We start from the raw sequence: 20356 nt of genomic DNA, 5'->3' as shown, positions 1-20356 counted from the left end.
GGCAGGCTCTTGGGAACAGGAGGTCTCCCACTTCTTTGCTGGCTCAGGCAGCCCTACGCTGGGCTTTCACTGCCATTACTGCTCATAGGAAGCTGTCTTGTAGTTAAAAACTTTTTGTTTCTAGCCTTCATTTATCTTTAAAAGAGTTTTGGTCCGTCTCCTGAATGTGTTCCATCGGGACGCTGCTTCTTCCCCTGTGCAAAGTTGGGCAGCCCCGGCGTGCGGTGCCATATTTACCTCCCAGAATCCAGGGCTTTTCCAAAGCCCTCGGAGTCCTGAGGTATCGGGCGAGCGAAATAAAATGAAATGATGGGCTGCCAGTACCCGGCACGCAAGCGATTGCTGTGGTGACGGTGACACGTGGGATAACAGAGGGGGGAGATTGATTGTGCCGCTCGAAGCCTGACGGTGTTGGAGGATGCAGGGCAGAGCTCGCCTCTTGCTACGAGCCCGTCCAAGCCCCAGCATTGATTGATTATTCCCAGGTAATGAGACTTTCCCAGATCCTTCTCTCAAACCGTGAAGTTACAGTTATAAACCAGAAATAGCTGTTCCAGCTGGCTGGGCAGTGACAAGCCCTCCAGACGGCTCGGGGTACGCGGAGGGCTCGGGGCTGCCAGCTTTGTACCGCGGCTTGGTGCTTAGGACCGTTAAAACGCAGGGGGAGGATCCAGACTTGGCTGAGCGGGAGCAGCGGAGCAGGTGGAGATGTTTGGCCCTCGGCAGATCGTCCCAGCAGCTGGTGGCACAAATCCAAAGGCAGCTGCTTATCTTCGGGAGAAGACGCTGTTGCTGGGGCGAGTCGGACTGACACAGAAAAAGCTGCTCCATGGCTGGAGCAACAGTAGGGAGGATTTTATCTAGGGCAGGAATTGAGCAGGCATGTGAGGACAAGGGGACTGGGGCACAAGAGAGATCTGTTTTGGAGTGATAGTTTTGTGTTTGTATTTGGTTTTTTTTCCCCCAAATCCAGCTCCATGTGCTGTGTGGCCAAACTGGAAGTTTGCCTGCACTTCCCACAGCTGCTCTGGACTTGTGGAAGCAAAAAAAAAAAATAAAAAAATCACACAGCAAGAATGGAACAGCCACAAGCATCTGTGCCCCTTCAGTTTTTTCAGCACGGTCCTGATCCCAGCTTGCCATCAGGCAGTGGCTTTCCGGAGCACCAGGCTGAGGAGGTCCGTGAGTTCAGCCCCTGGCTTTTGGAAAGGTCGTTGTCCATCCTGCTGCCTCTAATGAGGCAGATATTGGGCTGCTGAAGACAAAAAGACCTTTGGGGAAAAAGGCTGGGAAGAGCATGGCAGAGGTTAGATCCTTCTAAATGCAATTTTGCCTGTTCCGCCTTGGTTTAGGGAATCGTGCTGGCAGGTGGGGTTTCTGCAAGGGAGCACGACGTTCCCTCTCTGGGCACGTCACCCATCGGTCTGGGCAAGTCACATCCCTCCTCTGTGTCCCCTGAAGCCCAGGGGATCTTGCAGCACTTGTGTCCCAGCTCCCAAGGTCTCGGGGCAGGGAGGGGGTTTCCACCTTCTGCCCTTGTCTCACCCTATGGAAAGTCATCCCTGGGCTGGGAGGAAGCATGAAATCCCTTCTGTTGGGTAGGATGGTGCCTTTGTGGATGTGTCCAGCTGTATTAAGAATAACAACGTGGTGGCAGTGAGTTTTTTTTGGTTGAGGGTTTTTTTTTTTTTTTAGGAGCTGATTGTTCTGAAGCAGTGGAGTGAGAGATGCTGGGGGGGGAGGTGGCACCAGCGCAGCGAAGTAGAAAGTAATGAAATGGAGCCTGAGCGAGCGGGATGGAGGGGAAGGGGGCAGAGTGACAGCATGAAGGAGAATCACTTGTTCACCTTCAATCAATTCCTCCTTTTTTTCGGAGCCGCACGCACCTGTGTGCAGCTGAGCGTGCGCGGGCAGGGAGGGGAGAGGCAGTGCGCGTTGTCAGGAGCTGTTAGGAAATACATTTGTCAGCAACAGGGCAGGGACCGGAGTGAAAGGGAAGGGGCGGCCATCGCTAGAGCCTTTTATTTATTGATGGCTTTGGATCGTTCTTGTCTTGGGAAGAGCTTACCTGGGGGGAAGAGTGGCGAGGTGAAGCTTACGTCTTCGTGAGCAAAGTCTTGGCTGTGATGGGAGGGTGTTAAAAAGTGTCGTTTCCATGACCTTGGGCTCACTGAGAGTGAAAGCAGGCGGGTGATCCACCGGGGGGATGAGAGCAGAATATCGTGCTTTGGGCAATAAGGATGTGATGAGGTTGGGAGCTGTTGTTCTGAGGTGCCCACAACAGGCTTCCAGTTGTTTGTCCTTTACAAAAGACTTCGCTAGCAGCAGCAGTTTGACCGTTTGTCACCAGTCCAGGGTGGTTTTGCTTTGGACCAGCCTGTTGCACCCTTGCACCTCAGTTTCCCCTTGCACCACACAAAGGAGCAGTGGTGGGGCTCGCTGCCTCGCGAAGCGTTTGCAGACCCCTCACTTGTGAACCTGCTGGAGATGCTGAGGATTTAGTGCTGACTGCACTGACAATCGCTTCCCTCTGCGCTTTACACCGAGGTGTATTTTTATACTTGTGCGTCCCCTTCCTTTCCAGGTTTGGAAGAAGTTCCTAAGCTCCCAAGCTCCCCGCATCAGTGTCTTCATGGCAGTGCCCACGATCTATGCCAAGATGATCGAGTATTACGACAAGCATTTCTCTCAGCCTCAAGTCCAGGCTTTTGTGCGTGCCTTTTGCCAGCAGAACATCAGGTAAGTGAGCAATGTTCCTCTGGCTGGGGGCTGTCAGTGGCTGTCCCCCCTCTACAGTGGATCTGCCGAGGTTTCTTTTCAGCATCACCTCTTTGCACAGCCAGTTGGCGTGCTTTAGTGACTCTTTAACGAGAACCAGGGCGACATTATTTAATTATAAGGCGTTCTTGCATGGGAAAGCCAGAAGGGGTCTGCATGCTCATTATATGTGTCACCGGGCATGACACAAGACTGAGGACTTCGTCCTGCCAGCCAAGCTTGTACTGCAGGATCTCTTTTAGGAAGTTGTCCCATCACAGCTTAAAACTCCTAGCAGAGAATCTTCTATATGTGAGGAACATCCTTGGTAGCAGTTAAAAGGCTTTTGGGACTTCTAGCTTAAAGTTTTATGTAGGAGCAGGCTTCATGTAAGCCCGTGTTAGGCTGCAACTTCCCTGAAGAGATGGATCCTTTTTTATCTGGGATTTCCTTGTGCAGGTTAATGGTGTCAGGCTCAGCAGCCCTGCCTGTGCCTATCCTGGAGAAGTGGAAGAGCATCACTGGGCACACGTTGTTGGAGAGGTATGGGATGACTGAGATTGGGATGGCGCTTTCTAACCCTTTGCATGGAGTCCGTGTCCCAGGTAGGAGTCTCTAGAGGGTGCGAGGTGTTTGGCCATGAACTGTTCTTGGGTTTTCTCATCGCTGAGAGTAGACGTTTAATCACCATTTGTCACGATTGAGGAGCGGGCTACGGTAGGAATATTGATGCTGGTAGGGGAATTGGAAGCCAGGAAGGGCGTGGGTGTGTGAATTTCCTTGGGATAACTGGCTCCAGTGGATTGGCAAAGCTCACGGCGCTGCACGCTGACCTGAGCAGCCCGGACTGGTTCTGTCCTGGAGGCAGAGTCCATATTCGTGCTTTATGAGGTCCAAAGTCTTAGTTCAAGCACTGTGATGGGACTGCACCTTCAGCCTCTGCTCTGTGAAATTGTGTTTGTGTGTGGAGCTGACCCAGGATTCCCCACGCAGCAGATCATGTCCAACCGATCGGTACTGAGCGCTTAAAATAGGATGTCTGCTCATTCTTATTTTAGTGCAAGTTTCTTGACTCTCTGGGAATTGGAAATTGTCACACCTCGTTGTTCGCTCCAGTTCTGTTCTCTCCTTGTCTTCCCCCACTTCTCTTAGCTACACTTTGTGACTCCTCTCGATATCCGTACTTTATGTAACCTAGAAATAAATTGATCTGAAACATCAAAAATATCAAATGCCCCCGCCCTCCCTTTGGTTAAGAACGTGGCCATCTGTCTGCCGAGCAACCCAGCCCACCACTGCCACCTTCTCCTCCCCGCGTGCTGTCTGTGCGACCACCGTATGCATCGTCTCGGTCTCTGGTGCCTTCGGGGACCAGTGTTACCCAGGGGGGCTGTCCCTGGCGTCGTGACTTCCCACGGCACCGTGGTCCCAGGCGATGCAGAATCCGTGTCCCTGCAGGGATGGCACGGGGAGAGGAGAATTGACAGGCCCCTCGCACTGGCTCCTTGGCCTGAGCACAGCTCAGGGGCAGCACGAAATGCAAACTCTAATTTACTTTTGCAGAAAAACTGTGATTCCTGCGGCTCAGCCAGGATTCCCCTCCTCCAGCAGCCCCATCCCTGCAGGCGGGAGAAGGGAGCGGGTGGGGAAATGAGATTCCCACCTGCATGAGCTGAAGGTGTCTGTGAGCCCCACGCCGCAGGGTGACGGTGCAGAGATCGTTTGAACGTCCCTGTGTCTGGTTATATTTGCTTTTCATTCATCTTGGAATGAGTTGAGGCTCTAGAAATTTCCCAGGAGCAAAAAGAGAAAGGAAATGAGACTGAAAGCAACATGGGCAAGACAGATGTTGGCACCCAGAAGAGCAGCTCCTACTCCCGAGCTGGGTGGCTGTGCTCCTGGCCAGAGCTGGGGCAGGGTCCCCAAGGGTACCGGGGTCTGCAGGGAAGCTGAAAACATCTGCAGCTGCAAGCAGAGGGGCTGGGGATAAAGACTGACTGACCTTCACTCCAATCACCATCCAGGGGTTTGCTGCAGCCCCGAGAGGGGAGAGAAGCATCTCAAATGTGCAGATCAGAGAGAGACCTTAGAGAGAGGAGGCTATAATTGAATAGACTTGATTAATTTATTTCAGGAAGTGTCAGTTGGGAAGCAGATGGGTGAAGCTGCGGCATAATTTACTGTAGCTGTGAAAGAGGTTTTGATGTAGTACCCTGTGAGAGGCTGGGCTGCGAGGTCAACGGTTACCACGGAGCATCCAGCACGAGGGAGTCGACTGAGAGTCAAATGCAGCGATGGGATGGGAACACGGCCTGAAGCATCCCGAGAAAAGACCTCTCGTGGTCCTGGTGGTACAGGCACAAATGCTAGCGGTGACTGCAGACCTGCATGCTGGCCAAAACCGTTACTAGCTTTACTTGGGGTAAAAAAAAAAAGAGTTACCAGCACGGGCAAGTCCAGGGATCCTCATACTTGCCAGGGGCTTTCTCCTGGAGTGGAAGCGTCGCGCATCCTTCTCCACTGCTTTGTGAGCTGCTGAGGAGAGGTCCTGGGGCTTCCACCTGGTCGGTGCGCCTGCAGAAGGGTTGAGTCCTCGGTGCTGTCTCCGGCAGTGTGGCACCGCTCTCCACCCACAGCTCGGGTGTGAAGGGCCAAGCTGGCGAGGGGAAGCTTTAATTTCCAGAAGAAGAGAAGATGAAAGATTTGAAAGATAAATGTTTGCTTGTATATGGTTAAAACCCTGCTTAAAAATGCCTCTGTTTTCACCAGCTCTCATTCTAATCCCCCCGGTGCTGTTACTGTGGAGGGAGATGAATAATTCATGGATGGAGAATGCCTCACTGGGCCTAATCACCACTTTAATTGGAGGTTTAGATCAGAGGCGACTAATAGCTCCTACAGCGGGGACTCCGTGTATTGTTGACAGTGAGATCGTTGAGTGCCTTATCGTTGGCCTGTTTCAATTCTCCCAGGACACCACCGCACATAACAGCAGCGAGGTCCCCAGATACCGAAGGACACAGACCGCAGGGCCAATTAAATTTATCTGCGAAGAGCTGACAACTTTTTTAAACAGAGGAGGAGCGGTGAAAGAATAATGGTGTCACTCCTTCCTGACTGCAGCCCGGCTGATGCCGCCCGAGCTGACACCGTGGGCGCTTCGCCAGCATTTCTTAACATCCGGGAGCCTTCAAATTGGGAGAGAGCTGGGAGGGAGCGAGAGAGGCAAGTGCAAGGATTTCTCCCTAGTTTCCTCTTGGGATTATGGCTGGGGACAAAAAGAAGCGAGTGCTGAGGGTCACCCACCTCTGATCACCCCTGACTGTGTTCTCAGTGAACCCAGGACCTCCAGTGCCATTCCTTTGGGAACGGGCTCAGCTTTCTGCTGACCTGTCGGAGTCGGCACGACATGTCTCTGGATGTGAATGATGGGCCTGAGAAGATGTAGTCGTTGTTTTTGCATGAATTTTGTTAATACCGTTAGGTTCGTGCAGCTCTGATCAATGTTGTGAGCATTTTCAGCCTTTAGAGATGTTAATTCCCAAGTCTGTCATTTTTCCTAAATACCAGGAAGCCTTTTCCACACCGAATGTAAGGAAATGACTCCCCACGAGGGGCGTACTTCACATGTTGGTTTTACTTTGGTCGAGTAGGACATAAATGGGTGGAGCTGAATTTGTAGCTGTGATCTGAAACACTGTAGGGGAGACACATCGCCTTCTCCGTGTCTTCAGATGTGTTTGGCAGAGCTGTGCTGATCTTTGGTATTTTGGTCTCAAAGGCTGAGACTAGGAGTGGCCAGTAGCCATTTAGCCCACGTATCGATCTGTTATATCTCTGTGCTGAGGTCAGTAGCTTGCAGCCAGGGAAGGAGCATCTTCCAGGAAGGCATCCATCTGGTCTGGATTTGAAGGCTTCCAGCGACGGCAAATCTGTGAGAGCCCACGGCCGTTCCTCGCTCCCTCTGCCAGCGCTGCAAGACTGACTGCAGCTTCCACCTGCTGACCCTCACCTCGCAGGCAAGTTGGAGGCTTTTCCCACAAGGCATTTTTCACGCTGGAGAAAATATCCTGTAGAAGTCTTAGAAGGTGGCTTCAACAAGCTTGGAATGCAAATGTTTAGAGTGTTTTCCATGACTTGTTACTTGCTTTGAGTCCTCCTGGAGTCTACTGTGGCAGGTACCAGACTGTTTAAACACCTCTACACGGCACCTCCGGGCACTTCTGCTGGTGACTTCTCTTGGCACATGCTTCTCTCTCCTTGCCCCGTCTCTGGCTCCTGGCAGGCTCTGCCCACGAGATGAGAGCAGCCCAAGCAATGCTTGCTGTAAGGGAGGGGACCTGCCTGCATGTTGGCCGACCCGAATGCCCAAGGCAATTTCGAGCTGAACAGACACATATCGCAGCGCTGCCACGTCGCTTTCTGTTCATTTCTTGCCAGATTTGCTAATTGTTCGGGTAGTTTCGCTGCAATAAAAATCTCACTCCCTCGTAGCCCATCTGCTCTTAGCTGATCCTGCAGGGATGCCATAAATCTGGGCTACAATGACATATCTATTTCCATGGCAACTGACCAGTGTAGCAAATAAAATCATGATGTCAGAGATACCGGATCTCCAGGGCTTGGACAGGAGAAGGAAACCAGGGTAGGGAAAATGCCACTTGAACCTAAATGCCTGAAATACAGACGACAAGGGGAAGACAGTGCTGAGCTCCAGGTGCTGCTCTAAGGATTTGACCTGTGTCGAGCTGATCCTCGCAGAGCTAGAAAGCATCACCAGCTGGAGGCTCTCCAGGGGAAAAAATTGATCACCTCTTAAAAATAAGAGTACGCTTACTGATTTAAGCTCAGACCTGTCTAGGTTGCTCTGTGCTGCCATCCCTCTTTCCCACTCGCAGGGGATGAAAGTCACGGGCATCATCTTGAGATGAGAGCCATCTCATTCCGTTGAGATGCGGAGCAAAACCTGCTGAGCCAGCAGATGCCCATGACGCCCGCTTGCTGCTGAGCCTGGAGCCCCTCATCACATGGTGGTCGCAGGAGCAAAGCTGCCCTTTCTTCCCTCCGTTCAGATGCTCCCCAAGAAGAGCAGCCACTAAACCGGGGGGTGGGAATGGTGCGGGCTGCAGGTCGGGGAGCTCGGGGTCTCAAAACCATCTTGGAGCTTAACAACAGTTGTTGGTGACACTGTGTCAGATTCCCTGGCTTTGAAAATTGAAACCCGTGGAAGGACGGCGTGGTTTTGATCTCTGCTTTTTTCCTGTGATGTTTTTATATACAGCATATTGATGTCTCGTAAAACTGAGATAATCCCTTGCAATTCTCACTCTCTTAAGCCTTTGCCTTCTCTGTCAGGTCCGGGCTATAGAGAAGCAGTGAGCCACTGTAGTCATCATCGTGCTCTTTCTTTTCACATCTTTGTGTCGGTTTCATTGTGCTTTTTTTTTTTCTCTCCCTGAAAAGACAGCTTCATTACTGAGCTGTGAAGCTGTGCTTATGCCTTCAAAGCCTGGCCGAAAGAGACACTTTGGGGCTGGAGACACATTTGTTTCCCTGGGCATTTCCAGTGCTGCCAGCTCAGCGAACAACGGTGTGTTGCACCGCGGCGACATTTGCATGCCGACATACGATGTGATCGAAGCCTTCCTGAGGGGTAACCCCCTGCTAGGAAGTTCTTTAATGCCAGCACAGTCTGCGGATGCCGTTGATAGGCGAGCAGCTGCTCTTTTGCGTCCTCGATTTTTGTGGCCTCCCGGAGGCTGTCCACTGTTTCAGCCTTGTTTTCCTTCGCAGGTTCGGTGGGCACCCCGCTTCCGGGAGTGGAAGTGCGCATCGCCACTGAGTCCGTGAAGAATGGTCGTCGTTCCTACACTGTCCATGCTCAGGGAGATGAGAACAACACGCAGGTAGTGCTCAGCCGTGTTCTCCACTGCTTTGCTTTGTCTCCTGAGAAGTTCTCACCTCCCCAGCACTTTAAAGCCCCAAGGACCGAGGCTTGCCCTGCTGTTATTTCACAGAATCACAGAACGTTAGGGGTTGGAAGGGACCTCTGAAGATCATCCAGTCCAACCTTCATCCCAGCACACCCAACCACTACACCACAGCCTCAAGTGCCAGATCTACCTTTTTTTTTTAAACACCTCCAGGGTTGGTGACTCCACCACCTCCCTGGGCAGCCTGTTCCAGTGCCTCACCACTCGTTCAGGAAAGAACTTCCTCTGAATATCCAATCTAAACTTACCCTGACACAACTTGAGGCCATTTCCCCTTGTCCTGTCATTAGTAATTAGAGAGAAGAGACCAGCACCAGCCTCACTCCAGCCTCCTTTTAGGTAGTTGTAGAGGGCAATAAGGTCTCCTCTCAGTCTCCTCTTCTCCAGACTAAACAAACCCAGTTCCCTCAGCCGCTCTTCATAGGTCACGTTTTCCAGACCTCTCACAAGCCTTGTTGCCCTTCTCTGCACCCGCTCCAGCACCTCCATGTCCTTCTTGTACTGTGGTGACCAAAACTGGACACAGTACTCGAGGTGCGGTCTCACGAGTGCCGAGTACAGGGGCATGATCACCTCCCTCCTCCTGCTGGTCACACCGTTTCTGATCCAGGCCAGGATGCCCTTGGCCTTCTTGGCCACCTGGGCACACTGCTGACACATTTCCAAGAACTCGGTGACGCTACTTAGAGTTTTCTGTGTGTTGCGTTCTTTTTGTGGGTTGCTGCAGCCATGGTGCTTCATGGACTGCACGAGAGTTGGGCGTACTGTGTACTCAAACATCTGAGAGAGAAGAACACCTGGTGGCCCTGAGGCTTGTGCTCATTTTGAAACGGCAGAGGGGGAAACCCGTCGGGTTTCCATGAAAGTCCAGCTCTGTGCTGAGCTCCAGCTGCTGAGCGACGTCTGCACCAGCAGTTCTGGTATCTCAGGAGTTGGATACCCTTTGATGGTGAAGCCGTTGGGCCTGTTAGCTGCCCCCATGCTGGGGTGCTGTAGAAGCAGCCCCCAGCCCAAGGTCAAGGGCAACCTTCTGCCTCAGTCCAAGGTCAAGGGCATCCTTCTGCCTCTCCCCACAGGGTCTGCGTTCCCACCACGTCTCCTTTGCACCCTCCCTGTGGGTGCAGATCACGTTGGCTCTGGCAGATCGTGAGCCAGGTGATGTACGGGCTCGCATGTGCAAGAGAAATTACGCCAGCAGTCGTCTGCGCTGTGTGGGTGGGAGACAGGCAGGCACGAGATTCAACCTGAAATATTTGGCTTCGCTCTGGGGAGACAACTTTTCACCTAGCTGTGTGCATGCCTAGGGTTCAAAAGGAGCTTCCCAGTCTGTGGCAGGGTGTACCAGGAACACTGCTGGTGTAAGTACTGGTGAAAGGCTCCAGAAAGCCTTTTTTTTTTTTTTCCCCTCTAGATTATCTGTGCCGGCAGCCCCGTGTTGTGGTTAGGCTGTGTCTTGATGCCATAACGGAGCGCAGGATCCCACCCCAGATGAGCAAAATGAGCCCAGGAGAGAGCTGAAAGGGACCCTTCTGGCCAGGGGTTGTGGCTTTTATTAAAAAAACCCCGTGTTTGTTGCTCTTTGTGTCACTGCTGTGACGTGACTGGGCAGCGGGCAAAGCTGGAGGGTCCACACCTGACATGTAGGAAGCCACGTCCTGTTTTGGTCACTTCACTGGATCAGTGCTGTGCTGCATGGTTTTGTCCCCTCATCCTGGAGTAAGATTCTGGCTTTTTATTTCTTCCACTTGTGTGGAACCAAGACATGAAATATAACGTGTCCATTTTAGTAATGATCCTGTAATGATTTTTTTTTTTTTTTTACCCCGAGGGATCCCCAGGCGCTTTACAAATTAGGTCTCAGACATGAGAATCCCCAAAGTGCTGCTACTTCCAGGATGAAATGTGGACGTTGTTCTTCTGAATTATGAGAGGAAAAAATACGTAATGTGGGGTTTTTTCTGCCTAATACACCTTCTCCTTTCTTCTGATCGTACTGAGAAAAAGGGAAGCCCAGATGACCTGTGTCTGGTGCTAGAAGCCCACTGCTCCCCAGGGCTTCAGAGAGCTGAGACTCATGTAACTCTTCTCTTTCCTCTGGCTTCAGGCTGCTTGAGTTTATATTTGAGGCAGAGGAGTTGCCCTTTTATCCCAGCTGTTTCTCACATATACCCTTCCTCCCCTAGCACGGGCAGCTGAGATCCATCCTGATGCCTCCTGGTGCTCCCAGGAGCTCCCACCAGCACTGCTGTTGGCCCCACACCCCTTGCTGATGGCTGGCTTTCCATCAGCCTCTCCCTTGGGTTGGTTTGTTTTGGTTTTTTTTAATGTTCTGGTGAATTCTCAAGAGATCAGCCAGGGAGGTGGTAGAATTTGCCTCTGGAGGTTGCCTGATGGGTTCTTCCCTCTCTGAAAGGCTGTTCCCATCTCACCCACCTTGTCTCAACTTAACTGGGAGTTTCTTCAGGCTGAAAGGAGAGAAATGGTCCCGCTTGCTTTGGGTCACCCTAGGTGGGTGACTGGGTACCTCCAGGACATCCACAGCATTTCCAGGAGGAGAGTGGAGCTGGCTGTCCCTGTCACTGGCACTTCCAGAAGCAAGATGGGAAAACCGGACCCTGCTCTCAGCGTGTCTTGGCACAGACAGACACCTGGAGATGCCAGGAGGTTGGGTTTTGTATGGCCTGGGTGTGGAGTGTGATTTTTTCCATGGCGTGGCCACGCTGGCAGGCAGGTGGCAGCCGTGGTGGCACATCCCTTCTCCCGGCAACAGTGGAATTTAACCGAGTCACAACTCGCAGGCAGAAAGCCTCACCTGCTGCCTGCTCCCGCCCTGAGATGCCGCTGGTGGCACCCCATGCGCAGCACGCTTGATTAATAATTTATGTCAGAAGAGAGTACGTCAGTGGAATTTATTTAAAACGAGGAGGATCTGACAGTCCGAGTGCTCATCATGCTCCGCCAGTCAGAGGAAGGCTTGGCTTTATTTAAAATCAGCTCCTCCACGGCGCAGGGGCTGTCCCCGGGGTGAGAAGACCCAATTGGTGTCACCAACAGACAACCCTGGTGTGGCCCTTTCTTTGCCTCTTATCAGAAGGGATCAACAAATGCTTCCTCACCTCCCTTGCAGGAGCGCTCTGAGGCTTTTCGCGTGTTTGCTGAGGGCTCGGACGTATGTGGCGTCAACCTGGCGAAGGCAGAGGGGCCCTGGTTGAAGGGCTGTGGTGGTGGGGCTGGTGGCAGAGCCACCTGGCCCTCACAGCTCCCACTCTGCCCGGATTTGATATGAGCATCCTCAGCCCCATCCCCACGCCAGGTATTTTTCTCTGCTTTGGCATTGATGCTGTGAAAAAATCACCCAATGCCGTGTAACGGGTTGCTGGAAATAAACACCTCTGCTTCGGTTGCATGACTTTCAGGGCAGGGACCTCTCTCTGTACACCCAAAACATGGGCACATCTGTGCTGCTGCACAGATCATAACAAAACTGCTGGTCCTGGCAGCCAGGCTGTGGGGCAGCGGTTCCCAGCAGCTCCGAGGGGCCCGATGGGGTAGATTTGGTGGAGCACGCTGGTAGGAGCTGGGCTCCGAGCTGTCTCTTCTCACCAGCCTCTCGGCTCAGGCGAGCAGGTGATCTTGGTGCAGGAGGGTTCGGCGCGTTGTCAGGGCAATCTGCGAGGCGTTCACACCTCAGCTCCGCTGTGCAGAAACCCTGACGGCGAGCGGAAAGAGCGCCTGCCTTTGCCAAAGAAATTATTTGCTTAGCTGTACGGAGCCTCGCGAGGTCACCGCCTTCCCCGCTCGCGTTGGGCTGAGGTTTCTGCCTTCTGCTCCCTCTCAACAGCAGAAGACAACAGACTTTCTCCGAGCTGTTTCTTCCCTGCTAGCACCGTCTCTCCCGTTAGGTGCCGGAGCAGCGCGACGTTTCTTTGCACGTTGTCACCCCGTGGACGTGTTTTGCGCGTCCTGCCGCAGCGAGATGCAAACAGGAGCTCGGTGGCATCGCAGCAGTGGCGGAGGAAGGCGTGTGCGTGGTGGGAGCGGGGAGCCGGGGAGCGTTTCTGCTTTGCCATCCGCTAAGTGCCTGAGCTTGCAGCAGGGGACTGCTGTAATTTGCAAAGCTGGTTTCTGGCACGCCCTGAAGATCAATAATCTACTTAGCTGAAAGTTTGCTGGATCTCCGTTCTTCCCTTCGTTTTCTCCCGTCCCTCGATGAGAGTGCTGGATTCCTTTCACTCTCCAGCCCTCAGATCTCCTTGCAGCTCTCACAAGCCTTGTACTCTGTCGCATCCAGTTTGCTCAGGTCTTCGAGCTGGCCCTTGTGCTGCTTCCTTGCTACTCGTTGCCGCACCTCAGGGCCACGAGCTGGTTTCCTGATCAGTGCGATCAGGCTGCGGGCTGGGCCTTGCGCTGCTTTCTCCCTTGTCCCACTCCCTGCTCATCTTGGCTTTGTGTTTCCCTTTGGGTGACAGGCAGAAGGATGAAGCTGCACCATCCCGGTCAGCTCCGAAATGACACGCTCCGGCCTGACGCGGTTGCTGTGCGGTCTTTTCCTCGCTCTGCAACCCAGTGTGGGACAGGCTGGGGGGGGGGAGGGCGGGGCCCGGGCCCCCCCACACCACCCAGGTTGGTGCTGGTCTCTTCTCATGGGTAATTAGTGATAGAAAAAGAGGGAATGGCTTCAAACGGCAACAGGAGAAGATTAGACTGGAAATTAGGAAAAAATTTTCCCAGCAAGAGCAGTCAAAGCTTGGCAGAGGCTGCCCAGGGAGGAGATGGAGTCCCCACCCCTGGAGGTGTTTAAAGGTTGTTGAGATGTGGGGCTGGGGGAGATGGTTTAGGGGTGAGCTTGGCAGAGCTGGGTTAGTGGTTAGACTCGATGATCCCAGGGGGCTTTTCCAACCTACACAGTTGTATGATTCTGCGATCCCAGGAAAGCAGCGGTGTAGAAGTGGATGTCCTGCTTTGAGCCATCTTGGCTATTGCTTGTGTAGCCACTCATGTCCAAACCATTCCTAAACTTGTAACCTACCTTAGGCTGAGTCCACCTGACCACATAGGCAGGCTCAGTGATCCTCACCCACAGCCCTGAGTGCTTTTTTCCTGGCTCTCTTGTTCCCCTCAGGTTTTTTTGGGGAGGACCTCACTCTCTCCATGCCTGGCTCCAGCGCACAGCAAAGGGTTACAGCTCTCCCGCGCTCAGCGTTTCAGTTTGCTTTGTTCAGTGTGATGCATATTTCATACGCTCAGCTTCCCAGCTGGCAGAGGCCTGGAAACCCTGCAAGCTGTTGGGTATTGTCTCTCTCTTTCTTTATTTGTTTGTTTGTTGGTTGGTAGGTTTTTTGGGTTGTCATTTTTGTCGCATTTTTTTTTCTTTTTCCTTTCTCCCCACCTTCCTCCTCAAATTGCTCGCTCGCATGAAAGCCGAACCCCTGGTCCCTGACAGTAGGGGTTTATCAAGAGATAAGTGGTTTCACAGCTGTATCTAACGCAGTGCTCTAGCCAGGGCTTTTATGGCGAGCAATTTTCTTGTGATGAGGCTGTGAAGGGAGCCGTGCGGGACGTATGGGTTGCAGGAGCTGGCAGCAGGAGGACGTTGCAGCCACGGGCTTTTCTCTCCCCTCCCTGGAAGGTCGTAATTATCTCGTCGTTTATCCATATGCAACCTGTCGTCCTGGATGGGAACTGGTTTTTTCCGAAAGCCCCCAGCACCTCCCGGCCCTTCCTTCCCGTGCCCCATCGTGTCCCTGCCATCTGCTAGCAGCTTGCTGCTGGTTGCCACCATCTCCACTGGGGACAGCTGGCACCGTCACCCTTTGTCATGACCAGAGGTTTTGGCCGTTGACCTCCTCACCACGTGGAGGTGACCAGGAAAGGCTCCACCTCGCTTACATCCATCCCAGATCTCCAGAGAAGCGGTGAGGAGGTGCTGGGTCACCACCAAGCTGCCAAGGTTTCCTTGGAGGCTTCCTCCAAAGTCTGGGCACCCCCATGGTGGGAATGGGTGCCATGGACTTGGGTGCATGGTTTGTTCTTAGTCCTACACTTCCAGAACATCTCTCCTCCCAATGGTACAATTTTTCCTCTTTTTTCTTGTCCCTGCTGCATCCCATCATTGTGTCCTAGTACCTTCTGCAGGTCTCTCGATGGTGAACCTTCCCTCCAAGCATCCCAGTTCCATCTCCCATCAGCAGCTCCTCGTTCTAGGTGCGGGACGTGCTGTGTGGTGCTGAAGCCTCATAAGATGCCTTCATCAAGGCAGCAAGTCACTGATTCAGGGTCAAGCGGTTAGTTGGGATTTGGGGTGAAGTTCAGGTTGAGCTCTGGAGAGCTGAAGGCCATCCCATGAGGCTGGCTGGCCGATGAGACTCACTGGCTACCACAGGGACTCACCAGGTGCTTTGGGCTTCGTCTCCTCCCCCTGGGTCTTTGCCCACCTCAGATCCTGTCCTCAGCCCCGTGATCTCATCAGTAGCCACCTCCCGGCAGGCAGCGCGGGTGGGGAATATGTTGTTGATCAGATCTGCTGCTTTTCGTCTATCTGGAACATCAGTCCTCAGGTTTTCTGGCACAATCCACCTTTGGAAAACTCATGCTGCATTTTTTCCATTTGTTCTGCTTCTTCCAAAAATTCCTTCCAAAGCCCTCGCAGCATTGGACGCTGCAGTTGTGTGTATTCCAGTAACAATTTCTGTTTCACCATGTTCCTCTCATCTCCTTGGCATCCTGTTGTTTGTCCTGCCCAAGTAGTTCGAGTTTCTCCACTTTGTTGCCCAAGCTGCTTTCAGTACTGTGTAAACATTTTAGCTGCTTCTCATTGATCACATCCAGTTCCTTAGACAGCTCAGTCAGTAATTGCTTTCTCATATGTATTTACATCTCCTTCCTTATTTCTGTCTGCCTTATGATTTTTTATTTTTCATTGGTGGCCGTAGCTGTATTTTATTTCTTCCTGATAGTAAAAGTGGAGGCAGAGATTATATTAGCATCATGGTCCCTTTGGTTCTCAGCTGAAAACTTCCCTTATCACAGGAGCAGCCTTGATCCCAGAAGACTATTTCCTTGAATGCGTCTGTCAAGACGAACCCTCTTTCCACGAGTGTTTCCTTTGAGCTAACCTCAAAATTTCTGTTTATTATGTATTACTGTTTAATTCTTTCATTCCTCCTCGAAGTAGGGGCAAGACTTGGGATATGGGTGTCCTCCACCAGGCTGGCGGTCTTGGTTCTCCCAGCATGAGGGGCAAGGAGCGGGTGGGTTCCTCTCTGGTCCTGTCATGGCTGGTTTTGCTCTTCAACCCTTTTTTGTGTTCTTGCCTGTGCCAGGAGAGCCTGGGAGAGCGAGGTGATCATCTTGGGGGTTGTGTGGCCTGGGGTGAAAGCGAGTTGCTGGTGGTTGCTTCTGCTTGATTTTTGCAACCAAGTCCTTCTGAGCTGTTGGATCTCCGCCGGGCCGTGGAGGCTGTTGCAACATGTCTCGGAGTAAAGAGCAGCCAGAGCTTGGCAGAGGCTGCCCAGGGAGGAGGTGGAGTCCCCACCCCTGGAGGTGTTTAAAGGTCGTTGAGATGTGGGGTTGGGGGAGATGGTTTAGGGGTGAGCTTGGCAGAGCTGGGTTAGTGCTTGGACCCGATGATCCCAGGGGGCTTTTCCAACCTGAACGATTCTGTGATTCTATTCTGTGATTGGAGATGTTTCCCGAAGAGCTCTAGTCGTGGTGGGGAGATGGAGAAAGCACGGAGGCCAGAAGAAAAAGGGACGATCTCTGCCCCAGAGCGCTTCCAGCCTAAAGGAGGAGGCACGGGCCGCCGTGGGTCGGCTCAGCGCGAGGAAGCGTTCAAAGGTTTTCGGGCGGCGCGATCACCTCTAGTCACGGCACATCGCAGCCTCCTTGACCTCGACTTTTAAGCGAGGCTGATGAAAAATGGGCCGAAGGTGGGCCGCTAATTGAATCCTTGCCTGGTCCTCTGCCTGCCCCTGAGCACAAAATCGGCGTGGGCGTTGCGAGGGCACGTCAGGAGCTTTTCTCTAATGAAGCGAGCCGAGGGAGCGGGGAGATGTGCTGACATCTCGCCTCGTTTATTATCTCCTGAAGCCGGCGAAAAGAGGGATGAGAAAGGCAGTGTGGCGAGCTGTTGGCGTTTCTGGAATAGTGTTACACGTCTAATTTATGGTGTTAATATAGATCAAGAAGTTTTGGGTCTGTGGAACAACCGCGGGGAAGGCTGACCTTTCCCAAACTCGGGTTGTTTTCTGTGGTTCTTGTGGGATCATCTGGAGTTAATCAGTCTGGCAACTTTCAGAAATCAGGACTGCCTAAAATATATATGGTCGCTTTTGTTTCCAGTGGAGCAACATTTGTTGTAAGTAGAGGGTTGGATTTTCTTGAAAATAAGTTTCAGCGTTCCAGCTCCACTGTGCACCAGCCTTGCTTTTAAATTTATAACCCTCCGAAATGAAAAGAAAATTGATTGTGTTATTCCCAGCCCTTTTCTAAAAGTTAACATTGCAAAAACAGATGTGAAATGTGGCCTTGTGGATTACAGTCTGGGCTTGGGGGTTTTTTCTTTTTTGTTCTTTTTTTTTTCTTTCTTTCTCTCTCTGTACTGTGTCTCCGAGGAGTAGAAATCTGCCTTATTCTAGCAGGAGGAAAATTGCTCTGTGTCTAAATTGCCTCCTGCTAGCCTTCTGCAGGATGCTGCAGGACACAGGGCTCAGAGGAGCGATAACGCTTTTGCAAAACCACGCAACTTGGCAGCGAGTTTTTAATTACGGATGTGCACGAGAGTTCAGGTTGCCTGGGAATTTGGTAATGCTCTCGCAGGCCTCACACTCCTAGGACATCCATTCAAATTTGGCCCAGGGAGACAGTGACTAAAAGGCACTGTCAAGAGGATTATTGGCCTCTGGCTTCCTTTTAGGAGGCAGGTGAGCACGTCCTCTCCTCCCTCGTCTCCCACCAGGCCAGTCCTGGGCGCAGTGTGATCCCCCCCAGCCTGGAAAAGAAGAGCCTGGGCAAATCTGAGAGATCTCGAGGGGCTGGAGCGAGTGCAGAGCAGGGCAACAGAGCTGGGGAAGGACCTGGAGAATAAATCCTGTGAAAAGCGACTGCAGGAGCTGGGGCTGTTGGGTGTGAAGCAGAGGAGGCTGAGGGGAGCCCTCCTCACTCTCTGCAGCTGCCTGACAGGACGGGGTGGAGAGGTTGGGGCTGGGCTCTTCTCACGGGGAATGAGCGACAGAACCAGAGGGAACGGCTGCAAACTGCCCCAGGGCAGGGTCACACTGGACAACAGGGAAATCTTTTCCCAGCAAGAGCAGCCAGAGCTTGGCAGAGGCTGCCCAGGGAGGAGGTGGAGTCCCCACCCCTGGAGGTGTTTAAAGGTTGTTGAGATGTGGGGTTGGGGGAGATGGTTTAGGGGTGAGCTTGGCAGAGCTGGGTTAGTGCTTGGACCCGATGATCCCAGGGGTCTTCTCCAACCTGAATGATTCTGTGAGTCTATGAAATCCTGGAGCTCCCATCCTTCCTCCACAATGGGCTGAGCTGTTGGGCACCATGTTGGGACAGCGCTCTGCGGGCCACCGAAATTTGGAAGGGGTGAGCGAACTCTCATAAGGGACAGGGAGTGTGTCTGGAAGCGCTGGTGGCAGGTCAGCTTCTGCGGGAGTGTGTCATGGCACACTCCTAGGTTAAGTTCTTCACTATGAGGCTGGTGAAACAGGTTGCCCAGAGAGGTGGTAGAAGCTCCACCTGTGGCGACATTCAAGGTCAGGCTTGATGGGGCTCTGAGCAAACCTGATCTAATTGCAGATGTCCCTGCTCACTGCAGGAGGGTTGGACTAGATGACCTTTAAAGGATGCTTCCAATCCAACGCATTCTAGGCTAGTCTAGTCTAGTCTAGTCTAATCTAGTCTATCCTGCTCCACAGCTCAACCTCGGGGTGCAGGGAGTGAGGTGGGACAGTACTTCAGGCTTTGCTGTATTATTTTCTTTGCTCTGGTATGTTTAAAAAAGGAAAAAAAGTTACTGCACTGCGAGAACTGCTAAAAGGGCTCCATCACTTCCATAAACCTCACACGTATAAATTATTGTCTTCTATTAGTCACTTAAAAGGCTGGGTTGCTTAATTATTTTCATCACAGTAATCACTTATTTACAAGGTGGGGAAGAGTGCCAAGCACTTCCCAGCTGAGCAGCAAGGCAGCTCTGGGGCAGAGGAGGCAGGGCTGCAGAAGCCTGTTGCCTTCCTCCGCACAAATGTAAAAGTTTTTAATTCCCTTCGTTGCACTGGCGATGGTGCTTGGCCCCTGCACACCCTGGGCTGCTCTCTCTGCTCCGACAGGGGTGAAGGGACCTGAGCTGCTCAGATGATGGGAGCTGCAGGGAACTGGTTCGTCATGGAGCAAGGACTGGGGGGCATTTGGAAAATGGGCTGCGGCTGAGTCGAAACAGGGAGTGGGGACCCAGGGCTAGGACTGTAAGTAGGGAAAAGTGAAAGGAAAATAATGGAGTTTCAGGTCCCTCCTGAGAGAAGATGCTCTGGTCCGCAGCCTTTGGTACTCACGCAGGAAAGAGCTTCAGCTTATTGTATTTTGGAGGGAGGGTCTGGTAGAAGTGGGGTGCATCCCACTGAAACCTCCTCCCAGCATCCTGCTGCTGCTTGCAACTTCGAGAAGGTGGTTGAGTGTTTTGTTTTTTGTGGGTTTTTTTGCCTAAAAGCTTATCTGCCTTCTAATCCTGTCAGCCCAAGAACAAGTTATTATCTCCTCTTACAAGCCTCGCCTTCCAGTTTTCCCGCTGCATCTCCCACATGTTTCTGCTCAGGAATCTGCCGCGCCTCCCCTCCTTCCCAGCGAAAAGACATGCTGGGCTGAGCTCGCCTCCAGAAGAGCCCCTTTAATTCCATTAAAGGCCATTACAAGCTCCCTCTCCCCGTGGCTCCCGGAGGAGCGCGGGGCAGCATCTATCGGAGACCGCAAGAAAACAAATGGCCACTTTGAACAAATCCCGGGGCCGCTTGCCAAGCGGGGATTCCCGGCTATTTACAAACCGCCCTCACTTCCTAATAAAGAGGTGAAGTGCAAGCAGAGAAAACGTTCATTTTGTAACTGCCCGGATTTAGGCCTTCAAAGGATTTGTTACGACCTTTTTATTTTCACGCGTGGAGAATGTCGTCTTATCTGGCTGGCCCAGCTCAAGTCGCTGAATGGGTTTTACGGCAGAAAGCTACCGAACGGCAACCTTCAGGGGCACGCCATGCCGGGGTGTTAAAGTTGCTCGAGTGCATTAAAGCAGTTGAAACGTGCATTAAAATATGGCCCTGGGAGAGGAGGATATCTGCGCAATTAGCAATCTGATGCTTGCAGCAGCTGCTTGCAACGTCGATCCGATGTCTCAAGTCGCTGAATGGGTTTTACGGCAGAAAGCTACCGAACGGCAACCTTCAGGGGCACGCCATGCCGGGGTGTTAAAGTTGCTCGAGTGCATTAAAGCAGTTGAAACGTGCATTAAAATATGGCCCTGGGAGAGGAGGATATCTGCGCAATTAGCAATCTGATGCTTGCAGCAGCTGCTTGCAACGTCGATCCGATGTATAGACGACGGGTGCCGCTGA

At 52.5% G+C, this 20356-nt stretch overlaps 1 protein-coding gene across 1 annotated transcript in view; it reads left to right on the top strand.

Annotated features, from left to right (window-relative positions):
- Window positions 1–20356, top strand: part of ACSF3 (acyl-CoA synthetase family member 3) — a gene marked incomplete at its 3' end in the record, with an annotated part of 32108 nt that overhangs the window by 8772 nt on the left and 2980 nt on the right. The window contains exons 3-5 of the mRNA XM_009875720.1: window positions 2585–2739; window positions 3217–3362; window positions 8551–8663. Coding sequence (XP_009874022.1) covers window positions 2585–2739; window positions 3217–3362; window positions 8551–8663 — 414 coding nt within the window. The remainder of the gene's footprint in view (window positions 1–2584; window positions 2740–3216; window positions 3363–8550; window positions 8664–20356) is intronic.

This window comes from Apaloderma vittatum, unplaced genomic scaffold (assembly GCF_000703405.1).
Source record: "Apaloderma vittatum isolate BGI_N311 unplaced genomic scaffold, ASM70340v1 scaffold26808, whole genome shotgun sequence".
NCBI lineage: Eukaryota > Metazoa > Chordata > Aves > Trogoniformes > Trogonidae > Apaloderma > Apaloderma vittatum.
Note: the sequence above shows the minus strand (reverse complement) of the source record. Positions and strands in the feature narration are given on the sequence as shown.